The following is a 15018-nucleotide window of genomic DNA, read 5'->3' on the forward strand; positions in this document are numbered from 1 at the left end:
TCTATCTGTGTGTAATTCAATATTGGGAATAAAAACATTATTAATTGCAGTATTTAAAGGTGCCCCATCTTGCCCCGCTGTTTGACCCATCTTACCCCGTCATTTTTTATTGACAGAAAACAGACTTCTACTTTAATGACTCGAAATAGAATAAAAAGTGGAGTTTTTGTTATTTCATACCTCTGGCTTACAGATTATGAGCCTTTTTTTATAGATCCATGTTGAAATCATCTGGATCGCATCATTCTGGAGCAGGTCAACGAATTCCAAGAGTCCCTTTACTTGGTATTTATTGACTACGAAAAAGCTTTCGACCGTCTCAATCACGAGAATATGTGGGGCGCCCTGAGACGCAAGGGAGTTCCTGAGAAAATCATCGGCCTCATCGAGGCACAGTACGAGGCCTTCTCGTGTAGAATGCTGCACAATATGGGTCTTGTCCGACCCTATCTGGGTCGTAGCTGGTGTGAGGCAAGGATGTATTCTATCACCGTTACTGTTCCTCATCGTAATCGACGAGATTCTGGTAGATGCGATTGACCGTGAACCAAACCGCGGGCTGTTATGGCAGCCTATAACCATGGAGCACCTAAACGACTTCGAATTGGCTGATGATGTTGCACTCCTCGCGCAACGGCGCTCTCATATGCAGAGTTGTTGAGAAAAATGTTTCGATCCGATTGATTGCACTGTGAAACATAAACAATAACAATTTGCCATTCATTCTAATACTAAAGACACACTGGTGGTACAAGTACCACGGTTATATACCCTAGTACATATTGTACCATGGTTTTCCACGTTGTACCAGCATGGTACAAGGTGACACACTAGTGGTACAACTTGTACCACACGGAGAAATGGGAATACTCAGAAGTGGGTGAATTTTCACCCACCTTCAAGATAAGTGGACTAACCCACAAGGTGGGTACAGTGGCTCTACCCATAAGTGGGAAGAAGGCTTGTACGTCAAATCTGATGTGTACTTTTCACCCACCTTCTTGAAGCAAAATTTCGCTGTTGATGGGTGAAAATGACCCATCGTCAAATAATTTAACGGTGTTGAGCGTTTCTTAAAATTGATTAATAATTAATTATTGTAAAAATGAATATGTACAATAAACAATGCTCTTTTATTTTATTTATTATAATACTGAAACTTACATATTACCAAGCATATTACATATTTGTTTAAAAAAACAGTATTCACAGGTATAAGTCGATTAGGCCGCAGTAACAATATTCCACAGAATCCTCTTGAACGCTCGTTTTCCGGTTAAATGTCCATTTCTTGGTCGTCCTTATAGATGAGGATGATATTGAATCTATATTTTCTCTCAGAAAATATTCTAGAAAGAGTACAGAAAAACTTTATATCAGAACATCCACCCAACACCCGTAACTTTGAAACTTCAAACTCAGCACAAATAAAGAAACTTTCCATAAGCTAAATAAAAATGTCAAATCACACAGCACTTACCTGTAATATTCAGGATGTCATTACTTTTTTTGTTTTTGATATTTTAATAAAATAAATGCGGACCAGAACAGGAACCTTATTGAAGGACCAGAATATCTGAAAAAACACCAAGTTATTTTTCATCCATAAGAGGATGGAATACACTCACATTGAAAACTAATATCAGCTAACCCAAGGTGGGTACTTTCCACACATCTTACAAAATTTGAAATCACTCATCTTTCTGACAGCTCCATATAGCTATTCAAGATGGGTGATTTTAAAACATAAAATGTGTAATCTCAAATCTCCGTGCATGGTACGAATACCACCAGTGTGTCATTAATATAATGCTGATAAACAAGATGTAATTCTGACATCTCACTACTGCACGGAGAAATGGGAATACTCAGAAGTGGGTGAATTTTCACCCACCTTCAAGATAAGTGGACTAACCCACAAGGTGGGTACAGTGGCTCTACCCATAAGTGGGAAGAAGGCTTGTACGTCAAATCTGATGTGTACTTTTCACCCACCTTCTTGAAGCAAAATTTCGCTGTTGATGGGTGAAAATGACCCATCGTCAAATAATTTAACGGTGTTTAGCGTTTCTTAAAATTGATTAATAATTAATTATTGTAAAAATGAACATGTACAATAAACAATGCTCTTTTATTTTATTTATTATAATACTGAAACTTACATATTACCAAGCATATTACATATTTGTTTAAAAAAAACAGTATTCACAAGTTCAAGTCGATTAGGCCGCAGTAACATAATTCCACAGAATCCTCTTGAACGCTCGTTTTTCGGTTAAATGTCCATTTCTTGGTCGTCCTTATAGATGAGGATGATATTGTTTCTAGATTTTCTCTCAGAAAATATTCTAGAAAGAGTACAGAATAACTTTATATCAGAACACCCGTAGTTAATTTGAAACTTCAAACTCAGCACAAATAAAGAAATTTTCCATACGCTAAATAATAATTTCAAATCACACAGCACTTACCTGTAATATTCAGGATGTCATTAATTCTTTTTTGTTTTTAATATTTTAATAAAATAAATGCGGACCAGAACAGGAACCTTGAAGGACCAGAATATCTGAAAAAACACCAAGTTATTTTTCATCCATAAGAGGATGGAATACACTCACATTGAAAACTAATATCAGCTAACCCAAGGTGGGTACTTTCCACACATCTTACAAAATTTGAAATCACTCATCTTTCTGACAGCTCCATATAGCTATTCAAGATGGGTGATTTTAAAACATAAAATGTGTAATCTCAAATCTCCGTGCATGACAAACGAAATGTCGACTGTCAATCCAATGTCGACTATGGAAGGAAGAACTTGTATTGCGCATAAGCCCCAAAATTTTATTCCCACCTTTGGGTTTCCGCGCCGAGCACTCAGCGCCAGACTCGGCGACAAGGAGATACTGGTTAAGTTGGTACTCCTGATTTTTTGACAACTGATGTCGATTGGTTGTGTGAGTGCACCGGTGTCAAAAAATAGAGCTTTTAGCTGAAAATTTAATTGTCAAATGTACATTTTGACAGCAATATAGATGTATGAGTGAATGAAATGTGCAAATGCTCTATCGCGGAAGCAGTCGCTGAAGACAAGTGTCAATGGTTTCAGTGACGAAACGAAAAGATTCAATGCAAAAAGCAATATCCAATCAGACATTGTATGTAATAATGTACGAAGAGCTTCTTGTGGCAAACAAGAAGCTTTACGAGTTGCATGGAACTTAGAAGTTAGAATTAGTTGTATACAATATAGACACTGTAGATTACATAGACAAGCTTATACAGAATATGAAACTAGAATGATTGTATCGATAAATAACCATGTTTGATATAAACCACTTGACGTATTGAAAGCTCAATAAATTATCTTCAAACCTGAGAACAATCCGAGTATTATTTGGAAGAAAAATTCTCAACAAGAGTAAGCTCAACGACCTTGCCGAGCGCTTCTCTTCGGCATGTTTAGTCATCAACGTCAACAAAACCAAATCGTTGGATGTAAACACGGACTCCTTCCAGTTTCACGCAACCAGTGGAGAATGTTGAAAGCTTCCAATATCTTGGTAACCAAATGGCGTCAGACGGCGGTACAAAGATCGACATAGGCGCACGGATCAAGAAAGCAAGGGCTGCCTTTGCGAGTTTAAGAAATATCTGGAAAAACAGGCAGATAAGTGAACGCACCAAAATACGAATTTTCAACTCTAACGTGAAATCTGTACTGTTATACGCTAACGAAACATGGTGTGTATCAGTGGAGAACACTCAACGGCTGCAGGTGTTCATTAACAGATGCCTGCGGTATATAATTCTGGCCTGGTGGCCTCACAACTGGATCTCAAACAACGAGCTCCATCGTCGTTGTCACCAGAGGCCGATAGCAACAGAAATTCAGGATCGGAAGTGGAGCTGGGTCGGCCACACTCTACGTAGGGACGAAAACGAAATCTGTAAACAAGCATTAGACTGGAACCCAGCGGGACATCGCAGTAGAGGCAGACCCAGAGGTTCATGGCGGCGAAGCCTCTATAAAGAAATAAAAGAAGTCGACCGAAATCTAACCTGGCAACAGGTTAAAGCGATAGCCGGGCAACGCTCAGGATGGAGATCTTTCAAGTCGGCCCTTTGCATCACCGGAGGTGTACAGGATCCATAAGTAAAATGTTGAAAAGTTGAATTAAAATGTTTCTGTTTTGAGATATGCAGGGTTCGCCTTAGGCGACCCATCTTGCGCCATCATACTTGTAACATCCATGTATTTCTCTATTTATAATTACTCTTTATTCAAATACGTGAAAATGTCTTCCATTTCTTTATTTATCTTTTTACACACTAAATTGCCTATCCTCAAATATAATGTTAGATACCACATCCTCCCCTTGCAATAAAGATACGAAAATATATATTCACATAATATTTCATTTGTCACAAAGAGTCACTAGTTTTCATCCAGCTCAAGCGTTACTGCATCAATGAATCGTTTTGGCTTCCGTATTGTTCGAGGATTACGACATACCACGAGACCATCCTTATTCGTTGGTGATTGCGCCTGGTTATCGGGAACTACAGCATCCACTTTAGACGCCCCTTCCGATTTCTGTTCCCCTGGTCTTTCCTCCTCCGATGTGCATAATTCTTCAGCCTCTTCGGTCGTGTGTCTTACAAACTTTTTCAACAGTTTAACGCTACGGTCGTATGTTTTATTCGTAGCCATATCCATTATGGTAGCACGACCAGTACCTGTCAACTGCACTACTTTATGTAATGTGTTTTTGTATGGCGTATCTGCCTTATCTCTTTTCAACTGTGAGACCAACACAACATCTCCCACCCTGATCTGTGAACTTAGAGCATGGCGCCGCACATCTTCTTCTTCTTCTTCTTCTTATTGGCATTACATCCCCACACTGGGACAGAGCCGCCTCGCAGCTTAGTGTTCATTAAGCACTTCCACAGTTATTAACTGCGAGGTTTCTAAGCCAGGTTACCATTTTTTTGCATTCGTATATCATGAGGCTAACATGATGATACTTTTATGCCCAGGGAAGTCGAGACAATTTCCAATCCGAAAATTGTCTAGACCGGCACCGGGAATCGAACCCAGCCACCCTCAGCATGGTCTTGCTTTGTAGCCGCGCGTCTTACCGCACGGCTAAGGAGGGCCCGCCTTTTTAAAGCCCGCCGCACATCTTCTCTAGTATTACGAATGAATTTGGTGGTTTGATCTCGATCGCGTAGTTCCCCATCGCCTGTATTCATACACTGAAAATAATCTTGTGGTAAACTTAACAGCGCAAACATGTTCAATTCTACTATATCAGAACATAGTAATATTAACTAAAGTAATTCTTATTTTAACTAAAATTATTTTGATTCTACTATGAAATGTCAATAATAAAATAGTATTTTCGACAGTCTCTGGTAGTTAACTCCTTCGAACATTCTATAGAAATGTCTCCATTTTAAACGTGTTTGTCTCGGGTTTCAGAGATTTTTCAATTAAATTATTAAACATGAAAACGTCTTCTTGGTTTGCCAGGTAAGTAGATTGTGTACTTCTTGATAAGACAAACGAATGTTTACAACTTTTTCAAGGGTTCCCTCGGCATTTGGAACCAGACATTCACAGGAAGATTTTGCACCTGCAATCTCCACCTCGATTTCAATGAGCATCGGAATGGCCACTCATGCAGCGAAATGGCCTGGCAGGTGGTTTATTCTATGCGGTATCATTATCCTCTGGTTCGACAAAGAGATCCTTTCCCGCAGAGGAGAAGCAATCTTAACAGGATCCGTATCAAAATGAAATGAAATTCTGTGATTATGTAGATTTTGAATGTACTCTGGCCGCTCCTCCAAACGGAATATTGTTATTCAATGTGAAATAATAAATATTCAACCAGTGAGAATGAACAAATAAAATAGAACAAACACAAATCTCCATAAATCATTTAATCTGAATCGAAATAAAAATATTTGTTGTTAATATTACTACGATCATTCAATGCGTATAGTAAAATGGTAAAATCTACTACAATGTTTACAGCTGCACATGGTATATTTAACAACAATATACGGTCAACCAGGCGGAATGTCAAAAAAAGCTTCATAGTAAAATCAACTGCAGTTATGGTTGATTCAAACGGTCTGCACAAATCAAGTGGTAAAATGTTTTTAATTTTACCCTCGATTCGGTCAATATTACCATGACGCTTCTTTCAGTGTAGTATCTGTGCGTACGTTTGGTAACAGACCTCTTACAGCTCTTCCAAACATTAGCTCCGCAGGAGGAATTTTTGTAGCATGATGAGGCCATGAGTTGTAAGCTGTAACATAATCGGCAAGTGCATCCTTCCAATTTTGTTTACCGATTTTAGCTATTGCTGTGATTTTATTAATTCCTTGCATGCTACGCTCGACCAACCCATTTTCCGTAGGGTTCAATGGAGTACTGTGTATTAGTTTAATCCCCCATACTTCTTTAAGCCAGTCTTTGAGTTCCGCACTATTAAAAGGTGGGCCATTGTCCGCCTTCATGGTCTTCGGTATATAATACGTATCAAATACCCTTTTTAAAACCCGTTTAACAGCTTCGCAATCAGTTTTGTCCATAGGGATAGCAACCAAGAAACGCGAATAATTATCCGTAAGAACCAATGCTTTCCAGTTATGCAGCTCGGATGCTGTAGAAAAATCCATTGAAACATAGTCCCACGCATTGTTAGGTAACTCGGTCATCGTGATTGGTGGTGGGCGATTGTACACAGTGACCAACTGGCATTCCGGACAGCTTTTCACAAAGTTTTCGATCTCCCGATCCATGCCGGGCCACCATAAACCTTGCCGTAGAATGTTTTTCATCGTGGACATACCAGGATGGCTTCGATAAGCTACACGTAACGCTCTCATGCGTAGCTTTATTGGAAGAACCATTTTCTCGTCTTTCATCAAAACGTCTCCTTGGATATAAAAGTTCCCTTGGAATGGTTGATAGCTTGAAATCTCATTAGGCCATTTTTCCCCATTTCCTAAGTAGGACATCACAGCTTGCAGTTCTGCGTCGTCGAGGGTCTCATCTCTAACCTGCTTGTTTGTCAACGCCAACATGTGATCACTAATAGTTCCTGGATTCGCAGTAACGTGACACAATTCATGTGGTTCTTTGTCAACCCCAAACTGTTGATTATCCCGCCGACTACCAATCCTCGAAGCAGCATCGGCTATATTGTCGCTACCTGCAACATGTTCGAAGTTGAAAGAGAAGTGATCCGTGCGGAGTAGCCAACCCTCCGCTCTAGACATGATTCTTTTTCCGACGTCTTTACGCTTATTTCCTTTTAACATAAACATTAAAGCCTCACTATCAGAACGAAGCTCGAAGTGTATCCCAAGAAGATAGTAGGCAAATCGCTCCATTGCCCATACGATAGCGAGCGCCTCGCGATGCAGCTGAGGATATCGACATTCTGCGCTTGTCAAGCTCTTTGATGCACATGCGATAATTCTATAGACCTCAGAATCTTCCTTCACCTGTGCAAGGACAGCTCCAAGGCCCCAAGGAGACGCGTCCGTATACAATACCGTTTTGTCTCTAACATCAAAATATCCTCTTTTGATCAAATCGCTTTGGGCTGCATTTTTGAGATCATCGAACGCCTTCTGATGTTCGTCATTCCAAACAAATCGGGATTTGGATTTCAATAAATCGCGCCGCGGCTTCGTATTGTGAGAGAAATTCAGGATAAACGGGCTAATAAATGTTAGCATTCCCAAGAAGCTACGAACTTCTGATGTATCTCTTGGATTCTTGAAATCTTGGATATCCGTAATTCTGTTACTCGTCGGTAGTATTCCGGCTCCGTCAATATTGAAACCCAGAAAATCCACCGATGTTTGATTGTACACTGACTTTTTCTCGTTTATTGTTAAATTGTTGTTGTTCAAAACCCTTTTCACATCCGCAACAAGTGATTCCAGTTCCTCTAAAGTGAGCGCGAAGATCAGAATATCGTCAAAATAAATAATGAGGTTTTAGCAGTTGATCAACAGTCGCTCCATAACTCGGTGGAACAATTCCGGAGCGCAGGAGAGCCCGAATGGCAGCCTTTTGAACCGCATAAGACCATTCGCGGTCATAAAAGTGGTGTAATGCCGCACCTCCTCCTGCAGCTCAACGTGAAAATACGCATCCTTCAGATCTAGCTTGGTGAAGAATAACGCACCGTCCCCACACGGAATTTCGGTCCAAATTTTTCGAGAGATGGCATCGGATAAGGCTCACGAATTATCGCCTTGTTTACTTGTCGATAGTCCACCACAATACGAAAATCATTGTTACCTTTTGGAACAAGTACCAGCGGCGAAACGTACGAAATGACATCCTGTTCTTTATCGGCTCTCTCTATAATTCCCTCATTCTCCATGTGCCTTAGCCTTTCATTCGTAGCCACTTCAAAAGCTTTCGGAATGTTATATCGCACGATCTGTTTTGGCGTGATTGATTCATCAATCCTGAATCGTACGCCAGAAATTGGAATTTTAGGAAACTCTCTGCCGATTTTATCTAGTGTAGTGGTTTCGTCAAGAACGATCGCATTTATAGGCCTATCGTGTGAAAAACAAAATACCCCCGAATTGATTAATGCATGCAGAGCACGACTCAAAAATATTATCATAAGTTCAACTAGGCCGTACCTCTTATTAACCAAATCACGACCGATCTGAATTAGGTTGAGATCATGTGCCGTATCGTAACCAAGCAGGGACAGCTGGGTTCCTTTCACGACAAAAAAAGTAGCAAGAAGCGCCTGTCCAGAACTATCAGCAACACTAACATACGCCCGGAAGGAACATATTACTTCTAAAGGACAATTATTGGCATAACTCTTTAAAACTTCTTCTGGATGCATTACGACGTCCTGTAGCACGGTTCGGCATTTTCGTTTGATTAAATCCCACTCACAAGTAGAGATTGTGTTGACAGTTGCACCTGAGTCCACTAAAAATCGAATACGTTGAATACCGATCGTACAGTAGACAAATCTCTGATCCCATTTGCCAGCCAATGATTTAGTTTCCTTTGTAATCAGCTGTAACGATGTATAAAGTAAAACCAATATGTGAGCTAATACGAATAGTGTATAAAAATTGTTTATTTCTGTATCAAACCATTTTTTTAGTTAATGTTTCGACTTAGCATTAAGTAAATCAAATGCTATCTACCTGGTTAATTATTCCAGCTTCCTTTTTCATGTCCTCTCCTAAATCGGCATTCAGGCGGTATCGTGCGTTCTTCCATCTCCGTGACGAATAACAAAATTCTGCAAAGTGATTCAGCTTGCCACAATTGTAACATTTCGCACGAAAAGCTTTACAATCTCTCGGACCGTGGACACTACCACACTTAGGGCAAGCTTGCCGCGCCGACTGTCTGTTGTCCCATGGTCGTTTCCGAGTACTAGTCTCACTTAAGCCGTTGCGTCCGTCCACATACTTGGCACGATCGTGATGGTCACTCCTGAAACTCTTTCTTCCCGTATGAATAGCGTTGACTGCTTTGACATTGGATACATCACGTTCCGGCTCATCGTTTATTTGACCTTGCTCATGCGTTACCTTTGATTCTACAGCTTCTGTTCTGATGTAGTCTAGATGTTTTCCGTGATTGACAATGCGTTCCAAATCATTTTCGAAGAAATCCGACATTTCGTACAACTTCTCAGAAATACCCGGAACAGATCGTCGCAGGAGAGCTTGTACAAATTCTTCCTCGCGTTGTTCCCGTCCAAAATCGCAAAACTTTGCTTGCGTCTCCAATCTAAGTACAAAATCAGGAAACGACTCCGATGATTTCATTCTTAGCTCTCTGAATTTCATACGTTCTTTCACAACATCGCATGATTGACTGAAGTATTTATCAAGTGCCTTGATCGTAGCCCGGTACACCTCTCTTGATGAATCTGGCACCGATTTTTGCTGCATCTCAATAATGCTCAGCAAGTAATCGCCGGCGAATATCTTTAACCCTGTTAGCTTGGTTTCTTCATCGACTGGTGGCTTGCAAGAGACTACAGTGAACGTTCGCTAATTGGGGTTTTTCTAGTTGGGGCGCTTTTTAGTTGGGGGTTCGCTAATTGGGGCGAAACCCAATTAAAAAGCAGCTAAACGTCAGAATGTGATGTCAAAAACGCGTTGACGTTTTGTTTCCGTGTTTGGCGGGATCGATATTTTCTGGCGCGTAAAATTTTCTTTTGTTCAATGCAAAAAGTAAACAACATTGACGTTTGTCAAACCGCCCCAATTAGCGAACGGCATTCGCTAGTTGGGGTGAGGTCGTGCCCCAATTAGCGAACGATCACTGTATACGCTCGAACTGATCGCGATATCGCATCCACTCCGCCTTTCTTTTATTAGTAGGTAATGATCCATCAAATTGCCTCAATGGCCAAGAACCTGACAGCCATTCTGTTGTTTTGCTTCTCTTCATCTTTCGCAACTTGCGTAGCCCGTTCGCCCTATCATCGTATCTAGGCACTTTTGCCTGGTGGACTTCTGCATCTTCACCACCGCTAGGCAAAACGTCCGTTTCTTCCCAACAACCACTCATTTCTGTGGGATAAATATTACTTCATGTGTTATTTATACTATATTGATAATACACATTATTTTACTTCACCGTATCACCACAAAGGAGAACTTCTTCTGTATAGAAAATTATGCGCGTTGTTTCTAGCGTTCACAACCTCGTTTACTTTCAAAACGGATTTATCCTCTATTTTATTTTTCGATTTGAGAATTGAGATTTTCGAGCAGCTCAAATTAAATGTCATTCTACACGTTAAAAAAAGAATCATCAACTTTCCGTCAGCATTAGTTTGAACAGCGTTGCCAACTTTTTCTTTTTTTTGTTTACTTGGCTTTGAGCTTAACTCAGCGCAAGATTTTTTTTCTTGGCTTTGAGTTTTACCCAGCGCAAAAGATGTTTTTGTTTACTTGGCTTTGAGCTTAACTCAGCGCAAGATTTTTTTTTTTTCTCTTTGGCTTTGGGCTTTACCCAGCGCAAAAGACGTTCTTGCTTACTTGGCTTTGAGCTTAACTCAGCGCAAGATTTTTTTTTCTCTTTGGCTTTGGGCTTTACCCAGCGCAAAAGACGTTCTTGCTTACTTGGCTTTGAGCTTAACTCAGCGCAAGAATTTTTTTTTTTTTTTCCTTGGCTTTGGGCTTTACCCAGCGCAAAAGACGTTCTTGTTTACTTGGCTTTGAGCTTAACTCAGCGCAAGATTTTTTTTCCTTGGCTTTGAGCTTTACCCAGCGCAATAGACGTTTTTGTTTACTTGGCTTTGAACTTAACTCAGCGCAAGATTTTTTTTTTGCTTTTCTGGTAACAGTTTTTTTTAAACAAGATCAATGTATTTTAATATTATTTTTTTTTTTATTATTTTCTTTTCTACTTTCCTTTTTTAAATGCATACTCTTCAGCTATTCCAACACAATGATATATACATGCTTCTCTATTCAAACACCCAAACTAACAGCTAGTGAGGTCGGAGAAGATAATTGGAGAAACCCGCTTTTTCCTGTGGGACACCCAAAATTAAAACCTTTAGATGCGTCCAACTGAAAACTCTTGCTCAAAACGCCACTGAACTCCTCACGTTCAAATGTGCGGCAAAAGAAAAAGAAATACGCTTTTAGGGAAATTCATCTATATATATATACAAGACGAGGCGTGTACTCATTCATCTCAATACATATCTCTTCCAAGAAATCCTTGAAATTCCATGATTCACTTTAACATTCCTCATCGATTCCAACTTACCAAATATAATAAACGAAATCCCGTTTTCAATTTGTTCGAATAGGCAGGATCGCCAATGTAACATCCATGTATTTCTCTATTTATAATTACTCTTTATTCAAATACGTGAAAATGTCTTCCATTTCTTTATTTATCTTTTTACACACTAAATTGCCTATCCTCAAATATAATGTTAGATACCACAATACTCTACTTTTGTACTTTGCAAAACGCTCCGATCGAATAGAGTTCGCCGCCGTATCAAACTGACTATCTGCAAAACGCTTATTAGACTGGTAGTTCTCTACGGACACGAGACATAGACGATGCTCGTGAAGGATCAACGCGCACATGGAGTTTTCGAAAGGAAAGTGCTGCGTTCCATCTATGGTGGGGTGCAGATGGCGGACGATACGTGGAGGAGGCGAATGAACCACGAGTTGCATCAGCTGTTGGGAGAGAACCATCCATCGTTCACACCGCGAATCCGGTGAAACTGGTTCTTGACAACGATCCGACGAGAACAAGAAGGCGAGGTGCACAGCGAGCAAGGTGGATCGATCAGGTGGAGGACGACTTCGTGGTTGGCGACTTACAGCCATGGACCGAGCTGAATGGAGAAGTCTCTATATGCACTGCACTAGCTTGATAATAAATGAATAAAAATCACCTGTTATCAAGGATCCATAGTAGACGAATTCATCGACTACTTAAAAAGTACAGTAAGTAGAAAAGTAATAATGTATTACATGGCTATGGGGGTCTTCCACGAAAGGCTGAATCACATAAGGCTGAAAACTCGTAAGGCTGAACACGAAAGGCTGAAAAGTAAAAATCTTACATAAGGCTGAAATAACAAAAGGCTGAAAATCGAAAGGCTGACAAATCGTGAGAAACCAATATTAGTGGCAGAATTCACATTTGACGTTAAAAGGGGCACACTCTAAAATGATGCGCAACCTTCTTGAGACTTCTTGTTGTCTTTCAATTTTTATACGGAATTCTTATTTTGTAGTCTATACAGCTCATAAAATTTTGAGGTACTGTCGTCGGGGGTGACAATGGGTCAAATGGGGGTGAGAATGGGTCACTGAATGAATGCTTGTAGAATGCATTGAATGTATCTGAGGGCAAGAAGACTAAAATATAAGAGACCTTTTTGAACGATTTTTCTCTACGACCTCCAGACTGCCGTAGAGAGCGATGACCCATTGTCACTTCCGATGGCGGTAACATAGAACATCCTTCCTTCTTCCTTGTTTCTTATTGCTTCATCATTATTTCTTCTTTCATCTTTATCTTATTTTCTCCTTCTTCCTTCTTCTGTTCTTTCTTCAATCTTTCATCTTTTTTCCTTCTCCCTTCTTCCTTCTTCTTTCCTTCTTCCTTTGTCTCTGTAAATTTTTTAATTCTTTATACTTTATTCTTTATTTTTTATTCTTTATTCTTTTTTCTTTATTCTTTATTTTTTATTCTTTATTCTTTTTTTATTCTGTATTTTTTATTCTTTATTCTTTATTCTTCATTCTTTATTCTTTATTCTCTATTATTTATTCTTTATCATTTATTCTCTATTCTTTATTTTTTATTCTTTATTCATTATTCTTTATTCTTTATTCTTTATTTTTTATTCTCTATTCTTTATTCTTTATTCTTTATTCTTCATTCTTTATTCTTTATTCTTTATTCTTTATTCATTATTCTTTATTCATTATTCTTTATTTTTTATTCTTCTTTATTCATTATTCTCTATTCTTTATCAATTATTCACTATCCAACCAATCAACATAGTTGGTACAACATATCGCATGGTTGGGATTCATTTCATCCCATCAATTTCAGTCTTTCGATACGTTTCAGCCTTTCAAGATTTCAGCCTTTTGAGTTCAGCCTTATGAGCATTCATCCTTATGTGTTTCAGCCTTTCGTAGGACACCCGGCTATGGGTATGTCCTGTTGGATAATGAATAACTTGCTGAGTATACGAACTGAATAATTTATTTTACAACGTATTAAACAATATTTAACTCACACATGTAGTATCACCTATTTTATAGTACAAAAGGCTGCATAATTGGAGAGACCACACATATTTTTGCCACGAACCATTCTCATGTAGCCACTCTCTCCCCACAACTTGCTCCAGAAATTTTTGAGAATCCAATACTTAGGGGTATAACCAATCAGTAACATGGCATGGTTCACAATGTTATTGACGCACTCATCGTCATCGTAAATGCCGGACCTGTTAAATATAAGTTTGAAACTTACTAGACAAGTAGATATTGGTTAGAGACACACAAAAAAAAGTAAAAACTGTTGATGGATTTCATTTGATTAGTTAAATTGAATGTAATAGCACGAAATTAGCGATTCTCACATCACTATGTTCCTTACCCTTGTTGACGTTCAAACGAATGCAATCTCGTTTACGCCGTTTTCGTACGAATTTGTAAATCACCCGTATTCTTGTTTAAGGACGACTGATACTTTCGAACGAATCCCATTCGTTCGAACCATTTCCCCATTAGATTTCACTGGCTTAAACGAGAATGCGCATAAACTTTCATTTGAAAGTGCATTCGAACGTGAACAAGAATATCGGTAATGTAATTTGGGCACTGACAGAACTGTTCTTGAATTCACTGTGATCTAATGGGACAATTTTCGGTACATCCCATTTAAATTACACCCAGGTTTTTTTTAACGGTTAAAATAAGCACAAAAAATGTCCATTGATTCAGATCTTACTTATATAACTGGAACGAAGTAGGTGCCGCATTCAGGCTGACAGCTATCGGTCCTATCTTCCACAGGGCGAAGGCCAATGCATCTTCATTCCTCGGTAGCATACTCCAGGAACTGATGTTACAGATGGTTAGATCTGCATCAAAGGCACATGCACCTTGCTAGGCGAATGAATTTGAAAGAAACAGTTAGTAACTGAGCAATGTACTTATTTGATTTTAAAATAAATGAAAAGAAATGAAATGAGTTTGCCAATGCAGTAAGCAGCTTCCGGTTGCCATTCTGAAACGATAACATTTATACGAAATAAGTAAAGTTGTTGAATAAACCAAATGAAAGACAACACAATTCAATCGCCATAAGGAAGCTTTTCCGCTTCCCGAAACGCTTAGCTAACTCCAACGACCAGCTCAAAGTGAAGGAAAAAGGTGTTCGATCACAAAACTGACCCACGGACCATTCTTTGCTGCACT

The 15018-nt window shown here is 39.3% G+C and overlaps 1 protein-coding gene across 1 annotated transcript; it reads right to left on the reverse strand.

Annotated features, from left to right (window-relative positions):
- Window positions 1-4438: 4438 nt before the first annotated feature.
- LOC134209105 (uncharacterized) lies at window positions 4439-10780 on the reverse strand. Its single transcript, XM_062685083.1, has 5 exons — window positions 9223-10780; window positions 8695-9089; window positions 8339-8604; window positions 6478-7235; window positions 4439-4804 (listed from the first exon to the last, which is right to left on the reverse strand). The coding sequence occupies exons 1-5, from the start codon at window positions 9979-9981 to the stop codon at window positions 4439-4441; spliced, it is 2544 nt and encodes an 847-aa protein (XP_062541067.1). The 5' UTR covers window positions 9982-10780.
- Between the last annotated feature and the right edge of the window lie 4238 nt (window positions 10781-15018).

This window comes from Armigeres subalbatus, chromosome 2, assembly GCF_024139115.2.
Source record: "Armigeres subalbatus isolate Guangzhou_Male chromosome 2, GZ_Asu_2, whole genome shotgun sequence".
NCBI classification, from domain to species: domain Eukaryota; kingdom Metazoa; phylum Arthropoda; class Insecta; order Diptera; family Culicidae; genus Armigeres; species Armigeres subalbatus.

What these genes read in the sequence shown, in the direction of transcription:
- LOC134209105 (XM_062685083.1), bottom strand. Translation starts at nt 9,981, where the DNA reads ATGCAGCAAAAATCGGTGCCAGATTCATCAAGAGAGGTGTACCGGGCT. An exon ending in GCTGGTACTTGTTCCAAAAG is followed by an intron (nt 7,236 to 8,338) that starts GTAACAATGATT and finishes AACATGTTGCAG; the next exon opens with GTAGCGACAATATAGCCGAT. An exon ending in TCAAAGACTGGCTTAAAGAA is followed by an intron (nt 4,805 to 6,477) that starts GTATGGGGGATT and finishes TTGGTCTCACAG; the next exon opens with TTGAAAAGAGATAAGGCAGA.